This window comes from Colletotrichum aenigma, assembly GCF_013390185.1.
Source record: "Colletotrichum aenigma strain Cg56 chromosome Unknown KSG_Cg56_contig10, whole genome shotgun sequence".
NCBI classification, from domain to species: domain Eukaryota; kingdom Fungi; phylum Ascomycota; class Sordariomycetes; order Glomerellales; family Glomerellaceae; genus Colletotrichum; species Colletotrichum aenigma.
The window spans coordinates 531988-552605 of NW_023500916.1; the positions used below are offsets into that span (position 1 = coordinate 531988).

General features: G+C 53.0%; 7 protein-coding genes across 7 annotated transcripts; 2 read left to right on the forward strand and 5 right to left on the reverse strand.

Moving 5' to 3' along the window:
• Nucleotides 1-205: 205 nt before the first annotated feature.
• On the reverse strand, nt 206-1976 carry POX9 (Peroxisomal catalase; the record flags this gene model as incomplete). The annotated part of the gene is made up of 2 exons (XM_037329238.1): nt 206-1360; nt 1410-1976. 2 exons carry the CDS (start codon nt 1974-1976, stop codon nt 206-208), a joined length of 1722 nt encoding a protein of 573 aa, XP_037172480.1.
• A 1247-nt stretch (nt 1977-3223) lies between these two features.
• CGCA056_v013997 (uncharacterized protein) lies at nt 3224-5173 on the reverse strand (the record flags this gene model as incomplete). Its single annotated transcript, XM_037329239.1, has 7 exons — nt 3224-3328; nt 3382-3593; nt 3648-4065; nt 4122-4390; nt 4441-4550; nt 4617-4967; nt 5031-5173. The coding sequence occupies 7 exons, from the start codon at nt 5171-5173 to the stop codon at nt 3224-3226; spliced, it is 1608 nt and encodes a 535-aa protein (XP_037172479.1).
• Nucleotides 5174-6243: 1070 nt separating this feature from the next.
• fsdC-1 (Trans-enoyl reductase fsdC) lies at nt 6244-7317 on the reverse strand (the record flags this gene model as incomplete). The annotated part of the gene is made up of 1 exon (XM_037329240.1): nt 6244-7317. One exon carries the CDS (start codon nt 7315-7317, stop codon nt 6244-6246), a length of 1074 nt encoding a protein of 357 aa, XP_037172476.1.
• A 940-nt stretch (nt 7318-8257) lies between these two features.
• Nucleotides 8258-10199, forward strand: cocE-4 (Cocaine esterase; the record flags this gene model as incomplete). Its single annotated transcript, XM_037329241.1, has 5 exons — nt 8258-8534; nt 8588-8666; nt 8720-9066; nt 9122-9311; nt 9359-10199. The coding sequence occupies 5 exons, from the start codon at nt 8258-8260 to the stop codon at nt 10197-10199; spliced, it is 1734 nt and encodes a 577-aa protein (XP_037172475.1).
• A 133-nt stretch (nt 10200-10332) lies between these two features.
• Nucleotides 10333-12155, reverse strand: sed2-0 (Tripeptidyl-peptidase sed2; the record flags this gene model as incomplete). The annotated part of the gene is made up of 2 exons (XM_037329242.1): nt 10333-11504; nt 11555-12155. The coding sequence occupies 2 exons, from the start codon at nt 12153-12155 to the stop codon at nt 10333-10335; spliced, it is 1773 nt and encodes a 590-aa protein (XP_037172038.1).
• A 1080-nt stretch (nt 12156-13235) lies between these two features.
• SAP2-1 (Candidapepsin-2) lies at nt 13236-14486 on the forward strand (the record flags this gene model as incomplete). The annotated part of the gene is made up of 1 exon (XM_037329243.1): nt 13236-14486. One exon carries the CDS (start codon nt 13236-13238, stop codon nt 14484-14486), a length of 1251 nt encoding a protein of 416 aa, XP_037172039.1.
• A 173-nt stretch (nt 14487-14659) lies between these two features.
• Nucleotides 14660-16129, reverse strand: CYP505A3 (Bifunctional cytochrome P450/NADPH--P450 reductase; the record flags this gene model as incomplete). The annotated part of the gene is made up of 1 exon (XM_037329244.1): nt 14660-16129. The coding sequence occupies one exon, from the start codon at nt 16127-16129 to the stop codon at nt 14660-14662; it is 1470 nt and encodes a 489-aa protein (XP_037172036.1).
• Between the last annotated feature and the right edge of the window lie 4489 nt (nt 16130-20618).

Genomic DNA, 20618 nt, shown 5'->3' on the forward strand with positions numbered 1-20618 from the left:
GCAGTCAAGCGGTCGGCTCTTGACTGTATTCTTGGAACGAAGACCTGGGGGTTTGATGTGGAGATGATGCATCACTACTTTGATGTGACCGCCGATGTACTCCCTCGCCGATATATGCATAACGTCTAACACTTAAGTCTGACACCATTAAATATTGATCAATGTTGATGACATGAGATTACATCATGATTAAGCTACGAGACTCTTATTTTCCAACCCCATTGGTACCCTGCGCGGCCTTGTGTGTCCCTGTTACAGGAGCGCCATTGTTGGCTGTCACACTCTTACCCTGAGATACGTTGATACCGTTCGCGTACCTATTCTTCTCATCCTTGGCAAAGCCGTTGTGAGTGCCGTTAAACCTCATGTTGGCAATGCCCTCATACCCCTTGATGCCAGTGCTCTTCTCCAGCCTCTCGGCAATCTCGGGGTCAACCTCCCTGAAGATGGCAATCTGCCTCTTCAATGGTTCCTGTTCCTTGCACAACTCCATCTTACCAGTGACGTTGTTGATGAAACGCTCACGGGCAGGCTCGTCCCATACCTTCTGCCACAACGCGCGAGGAGCAACAAAGTCCTCGGGTCGGATCTCGGATAGGAAGGTGATGGCTTCACCTGTGAAGTGACCATGCGCCTTATCCAAGTCGACGGTGCGGCTCTTAAATTGGATGGGTGCCACGGAGCTGAGATAGTTGGGCCTGGCGCCTTGGTTAAAGAAAGCCATGGCACCGTCCCGCTGGAAGTTGCCCGCGTTGAAGCCGTTCCGAGGAGCGTTGACCGGGAGTTGTTGGTAGTTTACGCCGATGCGGTGGCGATGCGTGTCTGGGTAGGAGAAGAGTCGCGACTGCAACACGGGATCGGCTGAGGGCTCGATACCTGGAGGCATGTGCGCGGGGTTGAAGGCAACCTGCTCAACCTCGGCGAAGTAGTTGACGGGGTTCTCGTTGAGGGTGAACTCGCCAATCTTCTTGAGCGGGTACTTGCCCTGCGGCCAGACGTGCGTCAAGTCGAAGACGTTAATCTTGTCGTTCTCCCACGCCTCCTCAGCCTGCTTGGGTGTCATGGTCTGAACCTCGACGGACCACTTGGGGTAGTCACCCTTCTCGATCGCCTCGAAGAGGTCCTTTCCGGAGTAGTCGGCTGACATGGTGAGGGAATCCTCCTGGGTGATGAACTTGGTGCCCTGCTGGGACTTCATATGGATCTGGGCGTAGACCCAGTCGCCGTCCTTGTTGACGAGCTTGAGAGTGTGTCCTGCATAGCCGTGCATGAAGCGGTAGCCGTCGGGAATGCCGCGGTCACCCATGAGGATCATGACCTGATGGATGGATTCGGGGTTCTGAGACAGGTAATCCCAGAACTGAAGACCATTAGTGGCTGAGTCTGTTGAATACACAAGTAAAACTTACCATAAATGAGTCGTCGTTGTGGTTGAGGTTGGTCTGAGGATTCCTCTTCTGCGTGTGGATGAAGTGAGGAAACTTCGCGGGATCCCTCAGAAAGAAGACAGGCGTGTTGTTCGCAACCATATCCCAGTTACCGTCCTCCGTCCTGAACTTCACAGAGAAGCCTCTCGGATCGCGCTGAAGATCAGGCGAGCCAGACTCTCCTCCGACCGTCGAGAATCGCACCGTGATGGGGCACTTCTTGCCCTTGGTGGAGAAGATGTCGGCCTGGCTGAGCTCGGGAATGGGGTTCGTGCACTCGAAGAAGCCGTGTGCACCACTACCCTTGGCGTGAACGACACGCTCCGGGATTCTCTCCCGATCGAAGTGTGAGAGCAGGTCGATCAGGTGGAAGTCTTGCAAGAGCAACGGGCCGTTCTCGCCGCATCGCTGCGTCTCGTACGGGTGAGGCATGGGCACGCCATTGCTGGTGGTGTAGATAGCATCCTTGGACTGCATCCGTCTGTCCTTCTCGTAGGTGCTGAACTGGTTGGCCACGTGGGCCTGGAATGAGGTGTCGGTGGAACCCATGTTGAACGTCTTTTGTGCTGCGTCGATGGGATGCTTAATGATTCTTTGGACTGTGTCCATTGGGTTGTACTACTATGCGATGGAGTGATCTTATATCTAGAGTCGCGGCTGGAAACATGCCGCCTGTGGCCGGGCTTTTGGCCCTCGTCTTATGTTATGTGTGGCGACCATGGCGACGGGACGATCAAAGTCAATGCCATGACGCAGATGAACATGGTTCAAACATTCCGGCAGCTGCAACGAATCAGGGACTTGATATTACTGCAGTGAGGTCCCGCGATGAGACAGCGGTGCTGTCTTGTGGCGTTCAAGCTATCCCAAAGGAGCCTTAGGGCGCGCCTTAGGGCAGCCGGGATTCTCAAGTCAATGACGCTTGGAGCGGAAGCTTGACCACTCGATGGACTTGCGTTCTGTTCCAGAAGAGCACTTGATCGGCGTTCATTGGCTGAGTAACAGTGGCCATTGGCTCTCAATCACAAATCGTGGTCAGAAAATGGATGTGAAGATGCGTTCACTGCGGGGCAGACAGCTTGAAGACGTGGGCTAGGTGCCGGGGGCATGCTCCCACTAAGCTGGAAACGATGGGGAGCTGTCTGGGGCAACGGCAGAATCTCCATCTTTCAATATGGAATTCCCCAAAGTCCATGTTCAAGAGACACAGAAACTACATATTCGGGGCGAAAGCACCGATCTGCATGAACACGCTCGATGATGTCTGCGAACGGGTGGCCACGGCCCGCTGATGTCATGGACTCGAAGCCCGAGCCAAGAACCGATGACAGCCCCCACTCCCGCCGCAACCCACTCCGGGATGACATCGGCGATGGTTATCGGTGTTTGATAATCTTTAAGAGGTCTAGAACGGCCTTCCGGAGCTTTTGATCAGCAGCCACGTGGAATTGGTCAAGAGTGTGCAACGAAATAAACAGTGAAATAGCATGAATCAAAACTTTTCCCATCTAAAGATACACCTGAGCCATGCATGCCAGTGTCAGTTTCTCTAATTACATATGTCCCAATCGGCAAGCTTCTATCTTTCTTCGAAGCAATCTAGGCGTTCGGATAGTACGTGACCGTTAATTGTGAAGTCGCTGTCGATAAATGAATGCAACGTCATTTGAAATGAGGGATGTCTGTCCCCGTCGACCAAATCGAGACTCGGGCCGGCCTGTCGGCACCGGCAGTTGGTCGAGGACGTCACCCGCCGCGCATGTATGGAATGCCTTTCACACGCGTGCATTATGCTTTTACTCCTGTGAACTACTCTCTTCAGTCTCCTCGTCAACTCTAACGCTATTGGGTGGTGGGTAATGCGCCAGGAGCAAGACACCGACGGCGACAACGGCGAGGGCCTAGACTGTGGTCAGCGGTTGGATGAACAAGTCCTGGAAATGAAACAACTCACCGCATTGCAAAAGAACGTCAAGTTAGGCTTGCCAATGGCCGCCAGGGACGCAAAGATGAGGCCGAACAGACCCTGCGTCGTCAAAGTAGCCGCGCTTTCTACGAGAGTGACTGCACTCAGGGCATCCTGACGCTGGTGGGGCGGGCACATCTCGGTGATGACACCCTTGGCGGCCGGGGCGGACCCGGAGGCAAACGGCAGCAGGAACGCGGCTGTTGGGATGTCAATATCGTGTCTTGCAAATGATATGAGGTGAGTGGGCTTACCAAGATAAACATGCCATCCCTCAGTTGCCCAAGCTGCAAGGGACGTCACGATGCCATCGACGACCAGAGACCATCGGAGGAAGAATAGATCGAATGTGCTGTCTTCATCCTCTTCTTCCGGGGGCGCTTTCGTCGGCTCCGAGGCATTCATCAGCCCGGGCGCCGGGTCCATGTCTTCGGGGTGGGTGGGGATCAAGTTCCGCTCCTCTTCAGTAAGGGTCTTTTGGAGAGCTCCCGCGTGGGTGGACTTGGCGAACCATCTCCTTCCGCCGTCGATGATTTCGGGGAAGATGAACATCAGGAAGACGCCGCGGATCCACGCGTTGCCGGACATGAGGATGCCGTTCTCTGTGGTGCCAAAGTTGAAGCGGGAGGTTGCGTACATCTGGATCAAGATGGGAGCGTAGCCCGTGGCAAACTAGAACATGCTGTCAATGTAACTGTCGCAATCAGATAAGCTGGGGATCAACGTACCACGCCAAAGAAGATACCCAGGGCGAGGAAGACCAAGCCGTAGTTCCTGATGATCTTGCCGTTCTCGAGGCGGTACTTCTGCGGCATGAGGACTTTGATCGGGGCCAAGAAGCCAGATGCGCCCGAAGTCGTCTTTCCATTTGCCTCATCGTCGTTTTCAGGTGGTGAAGGCCAGAAGATGCCGCCGTATGTCGTGGCAACAGCGAAGCAGCCGACGGCAGACACGAACGGGCTCACGATGCCAAAGACATCCCCGATGACTCCTCCCACTGCGATGAATTAGCCACAGCCCGCGATGCTCTCGAGATACACAACTTACGCAAGTAGCCAATGGCTGTGCCAATCATGACCGCACCCTGCAGCCTGCCAAAGACGCCCGTATGCTTTCTTCTCTCAACCACCTCCGCAACAGCGGTGTTCAGCACAAGCCTAGCATCCCGCATTAGCGCACCCTATTCAGTCACTGAGGTGGAGAAGCTTCCGGTCAACACTTACATGTATCCCCGCGGCCCGCCGAGGATGCCGATCAGCTGGGTGTACTGCATCAAATCAATGCCGCGCTGCCCGCCGGTCGAGACGGCGACGATCTGGCACGCGACGCGGATGCCGAGCAGGCCGGTCTGGCTGACGAGGGCCCAGCGGGTGCCCCAGCGCTTGATGAGGTCGCCGCAGATGAAGAGGTTGAGGATGCCGCAGATGGAGGTCGTCATGCCGAGGATGGAGACCTGGCGCGCCGTGTTGGCGTCGATCTCGCGGCGCATGCACTGCTCCGAAGCGGGGCCGTCGAAGGGCGGGTGCGTATTGTAGAACTGCTCGCAGGCCATCACGCGGAAGACGTAGATGATGCTGGGCTGACGTGTCAGTTTTCATGTTCCCTAGCAAGTAGAGATGGTTGTGGATGTCACGCACGGGACTTGTGTGATGCCGAGGGTGAGCGAGACCAGGAACCCGGCGAAGAGGATGCGGTTCGCGGGAGACCACAGGCCGCGGCCGACCCGCTTCACGGCCCCGGCGCCGGACTTGAGGAGAGGTGTCCGTTCATCTGCGGCCATTGGGACGGAGGACGTTTACGGAAGGTGAGGATGCAATTGCGCGATCTACAGCGCCGCCAATGGAGAGCGCGTGGAGGGAGGCTCAAGTAGAGTTTTTAACTGACAGAACCGGGAAGGTCGTCAGGGCAGCGAGGGGGGAGGGAGGGGAGGGGAGGGGATGCGAAAGGGAAACAGGGACAAACGGTGAGGAAAACACGGTTAAAGGAAGAAAAATGGTATTGTTTCCCTTCGGCTGCGGTTCTGTTTCCCCGGATAACGAGTCGCAGAGACCGTTGCGGAATCCCCGCTGTTGCGTCAGAAAAGAAATGGACCTTCCGCCTTTGGGTGCTTGTTGGCCTGGGACTGGAAGAGTCTCTGGTGAAAAGACTGGGAATTGCATGTGGAGCGCCACCGATGACTGACCGACAAAAGACTGTTCGTCTATTCTTTGGGGGGTCTCTTCGGCTCTTCTGGGCGGTTCTGTTGGTGGCGTTGTGTGGGACGAACCAGACACAGCAGACATCAAATGGAGAACAGACAGACACGAACCATGCAAGCAGCAGATTGTGCTGCAGCCGAGCGCGGCGTTCGTCTTGCCGACCCGGTGTGGGATGCTGTGGGGTGTTTGACTTTTCAGAGACGGTCATAGGCGGGAGATAAAGTCGCCGGAGACGTAACCGGCGCTCGACCGGAGCTTGGCCGGGAACTGCTGCTTATCGTCGGTCTGGAGCTGCCGAGGCGCACGGCACGATGATGCCCCGCCGCGGGAGGGCCCGATCCCGGAACCCTTACTGTTTAAAAGATGCCTGGGTTGGCTGAGACATGTGTTGATGATCTTGCTGTTGCTGTTGTTGTCGATGTTAATGGTGACTTGCATGAAGCTCTATGTTAGCTGCTGTTGTCCATGGTGATGCTTGTCACATGAATGACTATGACCTGCATTAGATGGAGTCGGAATTGCCCGAGGGAAACAGTTCGCAATTATTGGATATCATATCTCGATAGCTTCGATCGCGGGAACATGCCTGCTCCGACGCTATCAAACTCCGTCAAAGATAAGCAGCAGGGTGCAATCTCACTCACTCACTCACTCATGACAGCGGATGTCCCAACACCAACTTGCCAAACTTTCCCAGCACCGCCACCTTCTTCACTTCCTCCAGCGCCTTCTCGCCCTCGCCCTTGAACACATCCACCACCGGCAACTCAAACTTGCTGCCGTAGTTGTCCACAGTCCAGTGCACCGACTTCCACATCTTCGCCGCCGCCTCTGGCCTCGCAGGGATCTCGACCGTCGGCCCGCCCCCGAACGCCAGCTTCACCGGTGAATGCGCCGAGGCCAGCGGCATCTTGAGGCGCTTATTCTTCCCGCCGACCACGGAGAGCACGCTCGCGTCCGCGCCGACGCACCGCAGCATCTGCTCCGCCGAGCCGTCCTCGCCCACCGACCCGGCGCAGTCGGCGGCGTACGCAATCGGCCCCGCCCCCGCCTCCGCCACCGCAGCCTCGATCGCCGAGACCACGTCCACCGCGGCGTAGTCGAAGCAGCGCGTTGCGCCGAGTTTTTGCAGAAGGTCGTGCCGTTTGGGCGATGCGGTGACGAAGATGGGTGATGCGCCGCTTGCGCGGGCGAGTTGCAGCATGCACAACCCCACGCTCGTTGACGCGCCCCAGATGAGCAGCGGCCCTGGCGTGAACCCCGCGGCGGGCTGTTCTCCCGGGAGAGGGTAGTTGAAGATGCTGTACAGCCCGTCGGCGGCGGTCGCCACGACGGTGGTGAGAGCCGCAGCGTGGTCGAGGGGGAGGTTGGCCGGCACCTTGAAGAGGAGCTCTTCGGGACAGGCGAGGTACTCCTGGTGGGCGCCGTACTTCCACGGCTTGCCGACGCCGGTGGGCACATGTCCAGCCACGACGTCGCCGGCTTTGAAGGGTGAGCCCGGGTTTGCGCCGACGACGTGGCCGCTGAAGTCGTAGCCCATCACCGTGGACCGGACGCCGAGGTGCGGCGCGTGCTTGACGTCGGCCGGGTTGACGCCTGAGAAGGATACCTTGACGACGACCTCGCCCGGAACGAGCTCGGGCACGGGCACATCGTGGATGATTGTGTAGTTGCAGTCTTGGTCGACGAAGAGGGCGGGCGCTGTTGATTTTGAGGGTAGGGACATGGTGATTAATGGGCTGCAATCTAAGATGAAGATGATTGCGAGAAGGTAAACCGCAAAGATGCACTGATGAAATGCTTCGAGTTGCGATGCCTCAATAAAGTGTTACAGCATCAAGCACTCCGTAATTACATCTAGCGTCCACATCACCCGCTGCCGAGTCCCTTTCCCGGACTATGGACTTTGTCGGGGAGGCGGTGGGACATCGGAGACACACAGCCAAGCCGGCCGTTGTGTTACAAAACGCAGGTATAACTCCGTAAACCCGTCGGCGACAGGACATTTGGCAAACGTGCGACTTCCTCGCGAACTTCGTAAGAGTAGTAATCGGCGAGCGGCACTCTCAAAGTGTCCGTCCGAGCACTTAACACCACGCGCCACGCCGTTGGAGCCTCGGGACTCGGGACCCTCTTTACCATTACGGGACCTACAGACCGACAAGGGATGGATGGAACTCCAGTCTCCAGTGTCTCTGTCGCACGAGCAACTTCCGATGCGGGGGAAACTCTAAGCTTTTTTGGCGTGGTATCCCGCGGACTGCCCTGCCCCCCCGTCTTGAGGCGACGGCAGGGTCCATGTGCTCAGGAGCCTCAGATGACTCCGTCCCCGGCGATGATGGTGGGCTTCATGCGATGATCTCGTTTTACCCTGAGGCGGGAATTTCTAGATTAGTTGGCTTCTCAACAAACTGTGTAATGGCAACGGATTGACGGCTTTGCCGTGATGTGTTGCCGGTGAGGGGGCGGCCGTGCCCACATTGTTTCTGTCAAGATTAAGTTGGTGGTGTAGCACATCTACATGCACGACGAGGAGGAGGTGGATCAAGTGTCAAGATGGCTCGGCCCGTATAAGAGAGGAAGATGCCCCTTGAACTTATCGCAAACCTTAATAACAGCTGGGCCTGATAACGAATTTCATTATCTTCCACAAAAATATCCCGAAGATGGCGCCGTACTATGTCAACTCTATCGAGGTCCTGCAGCGCCCCGCGACCGCGCCGCCGTGGGAGCACCCCAAAGAGCCAACCCGTGTGGAGCTTCCCGCCGGCCACAAGAAGACCCCGGACCGTCGCCCGCTGGATTGCGACATCATCCTTGAACGCGACCAGTTGTTGACACTGCGGGATGGCGTGCGCATCCGGGCGGACATCTTTCGGCCGAAGACGGAGGGCAAGGTCCCGGCCGTGTTGATGTGGTCTCCGTATGGAAAGACTGGAACAGGTGGGTTTCTTTGGTGATTTGCAACGCACAAGACGGCTGACTTTTGAGCATAGGGGCTCTCAACCTGGACAAGGTCCCTCTTACAGCTGGAGTTCCTCTGAGCAAGCTTTCGGGTTATGAGTCGTTTGAAGGGTTTGTTCCCTCTCTAACCACATCTTTGCTTCTGAACTGACACTTTGAGGCAGACTTGACCCTGCCGAATGGGTCCCTAAAGGCTATGCCGTCGTCAACGCCGACGCCCGCGGCGTCGGTGATTCAGAGGGCGACATCAGAATCTGGGGCACCGGCGAGGGCCAAGACGGTCACGACGCCATTGAAGAGATCGCCAAGCTTCCCTGGTGCACCGGGAAAGTCGCCCTGGCGGGAAACTCGTGGCTTGCGTTGTGCCAATGGTTCATCGCCGCCGAGAAGCCGCCTCATTTGGCTTGCATCGCGCCGTTCGAGGGCTGCAGCGACCATCTCCGGGAGACGCTGAGCAGGGGAGGTATTCCTGACAAGGGGTTCTCGGGGATGATCAATCACGTCCTTAATGGTAGGTAGCGACTTTTCTCGCGGTAGTTCAAGGGATGCTTACACAGGGTTTACAGGCCGGAACATGATGGAAGACAACATTGCGATGCTGGACAAGTTCCCCAACTGTAGGGAGTACTGGGACGACAAGAGGGCTCGCATGGACAAGATTGAAGTCCCATCATACATCCTTGCCAGCTACTCGACCATGCTTCACACCGTTGGTAGTTTCCGAGGATTCGAAGAGATCCCCCATCAGAAGAAATGGTGAGTATTCAGAAGTGCTGCAAAAAGCCGATACTGACAATGACCAGGATCGCCGTTCACGCCACCCAGGAATGGTATGACCTCTACAGCAAATCTCGAGTCGACGACTTGCAACGCTTCTTTGACCGCTACCTCAAGGGCATCAAGAACGGTTGGGAAAAGACGCCGCCGGTGCGGCTCGCGGTCCTGGGCTTCAACAAGCCGCCAATTCTCGACCTCTCCTTCGACCATCTCCCGTGGCTGGCTCCCTACACCCCCACCACGAACGTGCAGAAGCTCTACTTGACGCAGAGCAAGTCTCTCCAGCTGGCGAACGAAGCTAACTCCAGTACTCTCGAGTACAAAGACACCGAAAGGCTTGAGCTGGCATACACCTTCCAGCAACCAACCAAGCTGGCCGGCCCGACTAAGCTGGTCATCCACACCTCCTGCCCCTCACAGACGGACTTCGACATCTACGTGCAACTGAGAAAGAGGGACAGCAGTGGCAATGACTTGGTTCACGTCAACATGCCCCTGGAGGATCTCGGTGTCGCCGACGCAAAGGAGGTTCCCAACATCAACCCGCTCAAGTACCTCGGGCCGACGGGACAGCTGCGGGCGTCGAGGAGGAAGCTCGCGCCTGAGTTTGAGCAGAGTTACTGGCAGACCTTGGCGCAGGACACGGACGAGCCGGTGAAGGCGGGGGAGGCTGTGAAGTTGGAAATTTGGATCTGGCCGACGGCGATACAGTTTGATGCCGGAGAGCAGCTCGTGGTGAAGGTTTCCGGGAACGGTATGAGTCTTCCCGAGTTAGAGCCGCTGGCGGTGCAGCCCAAGAATGTCGCGCAGCAGTTGGTGCATGTTGGCGGGAAGTATGAGAGTTATCTAGAGGTTGTCTGGATCTAGAGACATCTGGCTCGGGGTTTCGACTAGGTGGAACAGGGCATGGAGGAGTGATATTGGGAACAGAGCACAGAATGTCACCAAAACGGCGGAAATGAACGAGGAGGTTTGTTGAATCATTCGAGATCTTTAACTATTATGCGAGTGCCTCAATAAACTTGACAAAGTCCAATGTCCCCAGACCCGTCGCCGGATCCCACCCCTCAGTCGCCAACCATCCGCTCTCAACCTGGTCGCCAATCGGACAGCTGCCACTCGATCCGCTCGTCACATCAACAAACGCAGAGCGGAGCTTGTCCGAGTAAAGAAGAGGATTCAGGAACCCCAACGGCGCCTTACCCTCCCTCATCCGCTTATCATTCGCAAGCGCAACCATCGCCGCCACGACCGGGGTGCTCGCGCTGGTCCCCTTCTGCGTCCACCCAGGCTGCATCAAGAACCGCGAACCCACGGCAGACAGATCGGGGCTCCCACGACCGCCAGCCGTGTACCACCCAGCGTGCGATCCGTTGATGCGGTCAATGTACGCCTTGGCGGCGGACTCCTGCCAGGCGGGCCGCTCAAAGTACTCGCTGAACCCGCCGGAGCTGTACCACGCCGGCTCGGCGGGCAGGTAGTTGCCCGTGGCGCCGACGCCGGTGACGTACGGGCAGTCGACGGGGAACGTCGGGATGAACTTTGTGGTGTTCTTCCCGTCGTTGGACACGCAGTTGCCAGACCGCACACCGGCGGCGCCGCCGTCTCCCGTCGCAACAAGGACGGAAACCCCGCGGGCGGCGACTTGCATAAACAGGTCGCACACCTTGCGCGCATACGGCAGCGGGATGGCCTGCTCATCATCCGTGTACGAGATGGAAATCACATGGGGGATCGTCTCCCGCGCGAGCAGCGCCTCGAGGAACTCAACCCACGGCTCGTCCCCGCTCTCCTGCGGCGTCTTCTCCTTCCCGTCGTCCCCGATCTCGGGGCCGCGGCCGCCGGTGGAGAAGTACGTCACGTTCATGGGCTGGATGAAGGGCATGCTGTACTGGATGTCGAGGAGGGCTTCGACGCCGCCGCCTTCGGTGGTGGTGTTGCCGCCATTGATGGACTCGACGGTGAGGTTGTACTTGGGAGAGAAGCCGGTGGAATTTCGGCGGGGGCTGTAGGACGCGAGGAAGGCTTGGAGGGTGGGAACGTTGGGGTACTCTTGGAGGAAGCCCGCGATGCCGAAGTCCGTGGGGGACGGGCCGTTGGGAGGAGCGTAGTTGATGTTGTAGAGGTCTACGATGCACTGCGGCGTGGTGTAGTCCCAGCAGCTTTGAGGCACTGAGGAGTGGTTAGTCTTGAGCAACTGCGACTTGGATGGGAGGACCTACAACTACTGGCTCGCTTGGTCTTCTTGAGCTCCTGCACGGAGTCTTGTCTCTGTCTCTTGGGCGGCTTGCTGATGAATTGGGTAATCGGGAAGACGAAATCGACATGTTCCGCCACACGGGCCGGGACGGTGTACTCCTTGGCACGGAGAACAGGCTTCTCGCCCTCGAACTGGTACTTGGAGAGTCTGCAGTCAAGCAGGCGATCCGCCTTACCTACGGTGGTGTTCAGACGCACCCACGCGCCGTCCAGCTTGTAGTCGTGGATCTCATAGGTCTCGAGCCACGACGCGACAACCGGATAGGCATCCAGACTGGGCTCGCGGAGGATCTCCATGAGATCTCGAGAGACGTGCTGGCCATACTCGGGATGCGACGGATCGCTGGTGACATCGAGACGCTTCTTGAGCTCAGACAGCCCGGGCTGCTTCAGGGCGATAGACAGCCGCACGGTCAAGAAGTCTTCTACTGGGGCTACATGTCTCCATCCCAGAGGTAGTTGAGAGACGGATTCATGAATGGCTCCGTCACGCTGTGTCGGGTGGCTGGAAGCAATACTGCTCAACAGCAGAGCGCTGACACTCGCGATCCACGAGAGTCTCATTCTGCCGGTATCTCGTAGCAGACCGACTCGCGAACAGAAGATGAGAAGATGCTCAACAGGGAGGGACCGTCGCTCCCCGGCTTGAGAGACGACCGCTGTCTAATACCACGGCCAAGAACGAAGACAAGCTTTCTCGGCAGGGTCAGCCGCTAACTGCGACCCGCTGCTCGCCTTCGCCAAAGAAAATCATGTCCAATATTTTTGACATCATGATGAATGGCTCATGGGCTCGGGGTGCCCCTGTACCAGTCGCCTTATTCTCCGCCAAAAAGTTCGTATCCAAGAGATCGGACGACTGCCGAACCTGGCCTAAAAAGAGGGGGCCTCCAGGGGTTGGCCGTCTTATGCTTCTGGCCCCCGAGTTTTCCAGATGAACTGGTTCATTGCCTCGGTTCGCTGAGGGAGCAAGTAGTACGAATAGGCAAGATCTATGCTGCCTCTCGGATTTCTTAAGTCCCTCGTAAGGAACGGGTGATCAACAGCATCGTCAATCGTTGTTTTCGTTGTTGATACTCTTTGAAAATAGTACTGGTTCGTGTCAATGTTGTCCTTGCACAAATTTTTACAGAACTGTTCCTAGCTCTTCATCAGAGCCGGCAAATCGGCGCGCATTGAGCTAATTTCGCTTTCAGCGGCCGCTAGAAGCACCGTTGATTCCACCACTGGCCTCACTGCAACCCCATTTAAGCACTCTATGTGAAGGTTGGCACAATCTTAATACGAAGAAGGTTCTTTTGCGTCCCGCGGGATGCAGGTTAGCATGGACTGTCGAGGTTTGGGCGGAGGGTACGAGAAGATCGCCGCTCCGCGATCCTGCAACGGGAAGTTCGTTACGGCCCTGGTCGTGGTCACGATGTGATCCATCCCTCGGTGCTTCCCGGTTCTCTCAAAATAGCTTTTGTCATGCCCCAATTTTCATATCCGCCTCCGCGACCTCGTAAGGCGTGGACGGGAATAGCGGCAGCCTCTCCCAAAGACTCGTTAAGAAGGGCATCGTTCTCTCCCTCTCTCACCAGAGGGTTTCTTCTTCACGCTTTCGTCCTCCATCTGTCACTCGTTTAGTAAACCTCAATCGACAGGATGCGCACCCAGTCCCTCGCCATGGCGGCCCTGGCCAACACCGCCCTCGCCGCGATCCCGACCGTCAACATCCCGCTGCACTACTACTACGGCGGCGGCCACAAGATCGCGACCAACCTCGTCAACCCCAACTCCAACAAGTCCGTCGAGGTCGTCTTCGACCAGGGCTCCGAGAACTTCTGGGTCTTCGGCCCCGACGCCATCAACAACTGGGGATGCACCGCCTTCTTCTGCCAGGGCAAATGCAACGTCACCGTCGACCCCTTCTACGACTACCCCAACAGCCCGACGGCGCAGAAGCCCGAGCCGTTCCCCTCGCAGTTCGCCTACGGCGGCTACACCAAGATTGTACAGGGCAAGGTGAGCGTCAACGACACTTTCCACTTTGCCGGCGACGCGGGTCTCTCTTCAGACGTTGCCGCCAGGGTCGCGATCGCGGAGTACATGCAGCAGCGTCTGCCGGCGAACCAGGACGGCACCTGCGGCTCGGCCGGGGCCTACGACCTCGGCATCTTCGGCGTGGCACCATTCTACCGCACCGCCGAGTGGAACACCACCGGGCCGCACGTCCGCCAGGACCTCCTCGAGAGGGGCGAGATCAGCGCGCCCGTCCAGAGCATCTGGTTCGACGACGCCCCCGAGAACTGGGACGGCACCTTCACCGGCAACGCCGTCTTCGGCGCGATCGACCACTCCAAGTACACGGGCGAGCTCGTCAAGGTGCCCCCCGTGAAGAACGACGGCCTCGGTGCCACCGTTGGCTACTTCGTCGCTCCCCCCACCGTCAAGGTGAAGAACGTCACCCTCGACAACAGCGAGCTGAGCACCAGGTCGTGCATGATTGACTCCGGCACGCAGATCAACGACCTGCCCATCAGCTCGTCCGCGATGGATGCCTTCTCCGCTGCGGCCGGTCTCGCCCGGGACCCCATCGGCCACACTGCCTGGAACGGCAGCTGCGACTCCATCCCCAGGGATCTGACCATCGACCTTGAGTTCGAGGGTGTTGGGGGCAAGAAGGTCACGATCAAGACTCCTCTGCGCAACTATGTCCGCAACAACGCCGATGCGGCGCCTGGGTTCTGCGCACTCAACATCGATACCGGTGGCTGCATGCTCGGCGCTCCATTTGCGACGGCTGCCTTCTTTGCTGCTAACGACGCTGAGAATGAGATTGCTCTGGCACAGGGTGGCGTGTCGAAGCGTGGAAGCAAGCCTGATGAGGCTTCGTTCACTCTTACCATTGCTTGAAAGGGCTGGTGATGCAGTCTGATATTGAATAATAAGTAATACCAACACAAACGTGGCAATCTTCCGTGAAACGTGTCTTAATTGCATCATCATAAGATCTCATTCTACTCTGACTGGGCATGAAGGTTCATTAACTCGAGATATTGTTCTGGGTTCCTCCCTATATCAGGCCACTACAAGGAATACTTCTTCGTGCCCTTCCTTGGGGAAATTTTCACCCGAAAACCAATGGGCCGCTCGTTGAACCAACCGTAATGGTGCAGTTTGTAGTTTGGGTCAGCCAACTCAAAGTCGAACTCCTTGATCAACTTCGCCATCACAACCATTTGCCACAGCCATGCGTAGTGCTTTCCGATGCACTCTCTTCTGCCATTGCCATAGTATTTCTTGACTCCCTCCGGGAGCTTGTCGTACTTCTCCCCAACCATTCTCTCTGGCTTGAATAGGATGCCGTCCTTACCAAAGAAGGCTTCGTCTCGGCTTGCGCCAGCCAGAACGACAATCATTCCCTGGTCGTGGGGTATCTGGTACATGCCTTTCTCTCCAGCCAGAGTCACTGGGGCAGTGTCTCCCTTAGAATGAGGGAGTGGCTCGATGTTGAAGCCGGGTGCCGCGAAGGAAAGACGCAGCGACTCGCGAACAATGCCCTCAATGTACTTCAATTTGCTCACGTTTTCGTAGGTGAGTTCGTAGTCCCCGACCACGGCGTCAAGTTCCTTCCGAGCTGCAGCCATGACTGCGGGGTGGTTCGCGAGGTAGTACATGCCCCCAGCAATGGCGCAAGGGGCGGTGCTGCTCCCGATGGGCATGGACACGATCTCGTCCACGACTTCAGAATCCGTCTTCGAAACGTTACGCATCTTTCTGGGTACGTTGGTCTCGGGGTCGGTTGCAGTGGCGCTCAGCATGGCTGCAAGAAGATCTTTGCGATCTGTGGGGTTTTGTCGCCTGTAGTCGATCAAGTCTTGGGCGTAGGTCCTCATCTCGTCTGTGGCTATGTCGAGCTTGTTCTTGTTCATGAACTTTTGCCATGGAAGCTTTCTGGTTGGGCGTTGCACGGCTTCTCCGGTCCCCGTATCCATTGCCCCCAACATGTAGTGGCCGGTTTCGAGGCAGTTGAGCTTCTTTCCAAACAGCGACAGCGTTGTCGCCTCGAGATTGAGTCGATCCAGCTGAACCAGAGGCTCGATCTCGGCACCTGGAGCTTTGTCCCTCCACAAGTCGAAAAGCTCATTGGTCGTGTTGAGGAAGTCACCAAAGAGATGCTCGCATGATTCCGGCGTGAGCTTCGGCGCAATTATGTTGTGGTGGACCAGCCACTGAGGAGAATTCTGGTCAGCTGTGAAGAGCGCGATATTGACCGCTGTTCGAATCTCCTTGATGGGCGCGGTGACCTGCTTGCGAAAGCGCTGCTCATTGCACACTTCTTCAACAAGTTTATGACCCGTGATAAAGACGATAGTCTTTGGGCCGACCTTGGCCTGGAAGATCTCACCATGCCCGTCTTGCTCGGCTAGTTTCTTGAAGTATGGCCATGGGTTGCTGGCATTGGCGGCGAACTGGAGCGTGTTGCCGCCAATCTTGGGGACCCAGTTGGGGAGGAGTGGTTTGGCTTGGGGAATGGGGGTGATCTTGTCCGACATGTTGATATCCTGTTCGGAAATTCAAAGCCAAAAGTGGCAGACACAAGAACGACAGTGGAAGTCAAGAGCCGGGATCCTTCAGGTCTTGTGTTAAATAGATCAGGTCGTCCTTCCGAGGCAGCTTGACGGCCCCGAATATCTTCTGAATTCCTCATCTATCCGTTCGCGCGTCAACTGTCTCGCAATGGCTGTTATTTGTCTCACTAGACCACAGAATAGCGCATGCGCGACGTCCCGTAATCGAATACAGAGCTGTTGTCATTGGATCCCTGACTGTCAACCGCAGCTCGTTTTCATGCTTCGAGCAGAGCCATGTCTCACAGTGTCAGACAAGAGCTGATTATTTTCTGCTGTCAAACATGTGCACAGCATATTCGAACAAGTTGGCAAAGTACAGTACGCTATCTGACTTCGTGGTCACTTCCCCGCTCCAGCTTTGAAATCCGATATTTGACATGGAAGAATTGGGTGGTTGAGTTTACTGTTGCTGCTAGTTCGCTTGCTTTGGGCATTGAGTATGCCGGATTGAGGAAATCCTCAAGATGTTTTGTCTATGAATCTGGATCAAGGGAAGAACTTCGAGCAATGATCTGCACAGATCTACGAGATAGCTCTCCCTGGTGCGTCGTTGGGTGAGACATGTAATCGCAGCGGTGCTTGTCACAAGTTTACAAAGTGGGGTTTTGGTGTTGTGTCTCTCCAGCAGCACGGGAAAGCTACCCGTCCGTATTAGTGGCCGATCGGGGATCGACGTGGCCCTCTCCCCGCAACAGGCTTTCCGTGTGTGCTTGTCCTTGCAGCTGTAGTGAAAGCTTGCTAACTTGTCCAAGCCACAAATTTCGAGGGAAATGTGGGTTTGATAGATACCTAACTAACATGAGTGACTGCGCGCAGCATTCGACACAAAAAAAGGAGACTGAACTGAGTGAGATAAGACTCATCCGAGTCATGCCAACACTCTCTCGCAGGTTTAGGCGCATCAGGAGGCAAGCACGCACACACACATACACACCAGCAGCCAATCGATCTAGAACAATAGGAGAGAGAGCCCTCGAAAATGTCAAAAAGTGAAGATGCGGCCAGTGTGGATTGAACACACGACCTTCAGATACAATGATTGAAGTTTTCAATGGGTCGTAGAGACCCATACTTCAGTCTGACGCTCTCCCAACTGAGCTATGTCCGCCGCTCGTCTTCGAACCCAGTCAGACTGCAACACAGAGATGTACCCCACCACACGCAATAGTGGTTGACTGAGATCCACGCGCGGCCATTCGAGCATGCTGACGAGGCCTGACTTGATCGGATTCGGTCTTTCATTCATCATTGGTTCAAGTTAAATTCAAACCTCATGCCTTTGACATTCGGTGGAAGCTAGGTTCTTCTTCGGTAGGTACAGGATTGTTGGCTCGAGATTCGGCTCACTGCCGCCATTTCGGACAAGTCTGCCTCCGGTTCTGAATCTGACATCCGATATCAGAAGGTCCACTGAAGATCTCGTCTGTAAATTATCGCCAATGCGTCTAGTATAGATGAAGGATACGCTATGTATCAATCTCTATGTTATTGTACACTTTCCCCCCCTTCAAGGCCTCGAACGCGAATGATACAAACATCTTGACAATTCAGCAATTGCTGGGGGACCATTCTTTCTTGATTCGTCTCTTCGCAATTATTTTCCAAACCCACAAGCAAAGTAGGATGAGAAACGAATGCACCCATTCAAAGTATTCTCGGGAAACAATACCACTCATAGTACGAACAGCTCCATAGGAATAAACTCTGCCTATTCCCACCGTTAGTCGAAGGAAATTTCTCTATGCGGGTTACCCCGAGCGTTTATAGTAGCTTACGCATAAGAAAATGCCTCCATGACAAGATCAACAATCCGGATAATCCACGCCGAAAGCGTTAGTGCACTCAGAGTTGTTAAGTGTTGAATCAAATTTGTTGTCGTCGCAACCGCATCCCCAAAAGTCGTGCTTGCAGCCGGCGGTGCATCTCTCTCCGTTAGCGTAGTAAGACCCCACCCCAAACCACAGTCCACCCCCTACGACGGTCCACTACGTTTTTTGCGTTTCTATATCCTATACTATATAACATGCGATTTATATAACACGTTACTTAACTATAATAATATGAAATAAATATTTTTAAAAATACTAGTATATTTAGAATAGTTAGTTATACCTATATAGATATTAATTTAGTTATAATGTTAATTTTAAAAAGGAATTCTATCTATTTAGTAGTAAAATACTATAAAATATTTATATTAAGCTTTTAATATTAAATTAATAATATTATTATTATATAGAAATTAAAAAAACTCTATAAAGGTTTAATAAGTATTAAAAATATATTTAGTATTATAAATATTTATTTAAAGCTAATTAAGCGTCATATTAAGTTACTAATAGGTTTAAAATTTTATTAAGTAGATCTTCTAAGCTAGTAGTAATATATAGTTATTTAAGAAGAAGTAGCTAAAAAGCTTCTATATTATAACTTATTTATTAAAACGTTTAAATTCTAGACAATTAATACTTAATATATTAGAATAATTAATAAATAAAAAATAAAAAAGGTTTTTAAGATCTTTATTTTTCTAGCTATTAAGTAAATCTTTATATTTTTCTAATAAATATAAATAAAATAGAGATTATTAAAAAGAAATGAAGAGATAAATTAACATTAAGATATTTTCGAAAATTTTTAATTTTTTTTAAAACTTAGAGGATTATATTTAGATACTAATTATTAAATATATCTCTATAACTAGCTAGTATTTTAACTTATTTATAATATTTAAAGAGAAGACTATTTAATAATAATAGCTTTTAGAGAACTTATCTAAACTTAAAATATTATAATTTCTATTATCTAAAAACGCTTAAATATTAAATAATATTAACATTAAATAGCTAAAAAAAAACTTTATCTTTTTAATAAAAATAGAGGTTATTAAATTTTAATTAAAATATTGATTTATTATTAATAGCTATAAAAACTATATATCTAATAATTTTATATAGAAATACTTTTTTAAGAATATTTATTAAATCTTTGTATTACTATATTTTTTATATTTTATATAACTACTTAATATATTAATATTTTTACTTCTTAAAAAAGCTTACTAATCAAAGCTTTTTTAACATAACTTTAAGTTAAACTTTATACTAATAAAATATATTAACCTTTTTACTATTTGTTATATATATAGTAAGTAATATTTAATACATAAATGTAAGAGGCTGGCCCCTAGGCTTGTTCAACGTAGAGGTGCCGTCAATTGACTATTCTAAGCTGAAGAAGGAAGAAAGGACTTTACAAGGGTAGGCACCTAACAGCGGTGAAGCAGGCTGGGTTAGGCGGCGTACTGCGGCAGAATAGTGGGTCCAACGGAGCCGGATCTCAGTAACTGCTCCGGCGAAGCCGGAGATATCAATCCAGGCTCTAGCCCGTGACATCACCCCCCCGCTCCCCTCCAGCGGCGCGCCCGCGGCGCTAAGGCTGAGTCTCTATTATGCTCCATCGCAGAGCCATAACAGCGTTCGTAAGCCTCTATTGCTTCTGTCCCCTGGAGCATCTCAACAGGCTCCTATGTCCTCTCTATATATCCTTCCCACTTAACTAGAACTTTGTAGTATCGCTTACGCCCTTAATGCTTCTAGGTAGTAGCATTAATACTCTCTAAGCTCTAGGTCTCTTTGCCTTTATTATCTATAATTAGTAGTAGCTGCTTATTATCTAATGTTTAATTAGGTAAGGGGTTATTACCTGTATGCTTTAGGATATCTATATAAAAGCATAGGTATATAGCTGCTAGTATATTAAGCTCTACTATATATAGTGAGATAACTTTTATAACTATATACTTATAGTATAACTAATCTAATTTCTTATAAGGCCTAGGGGATCTATAATGCCCTATATAAAGCTAGACTTTATCACTTACTTCTAGTCTCTCTATAAGCTGGCGCTTCCTATTAGCTAGCTCCTTATAGCATTACTGTGTTAAGGTGAGGGTCGATTAAGCTATATCTATCACATCTTAAAGCCTTATTACCAACTTGCATGCTTAGCCCTCATAGGTGCCCTCAGGGCTTGCTGGGTCTGCTTCCTTAACCTTAATAGGCTCTAGGTTATATCTATGCTCTAAGAAGAAGCTACTCATCCTAATAGCGCTATTATTACAGCTATAAAGCGCTAGCTGAGTTGCTAGAAGGTTATATACCTAGTCCTTCTATAAGTAAGTAGCGTAGTTATATAGGTAGGCCTAGATCTCCTGGTTCATCCTCTCTAGGCCTCTATCAGTCTGCAGGTAGTAGGTGGTGCTAAGCTGCTGCTCTATTCCTAAAAGCTTATAGAACTACTGCTAAAAGCAGCTTATCTAATTGCTCCCTTTGTTGCTCTTAATTTAATATAGGGATGCTGTGAAACCTAAAGTGGCAGTTTAGGAATCATTTAGCGCAGGCTTCAGCTT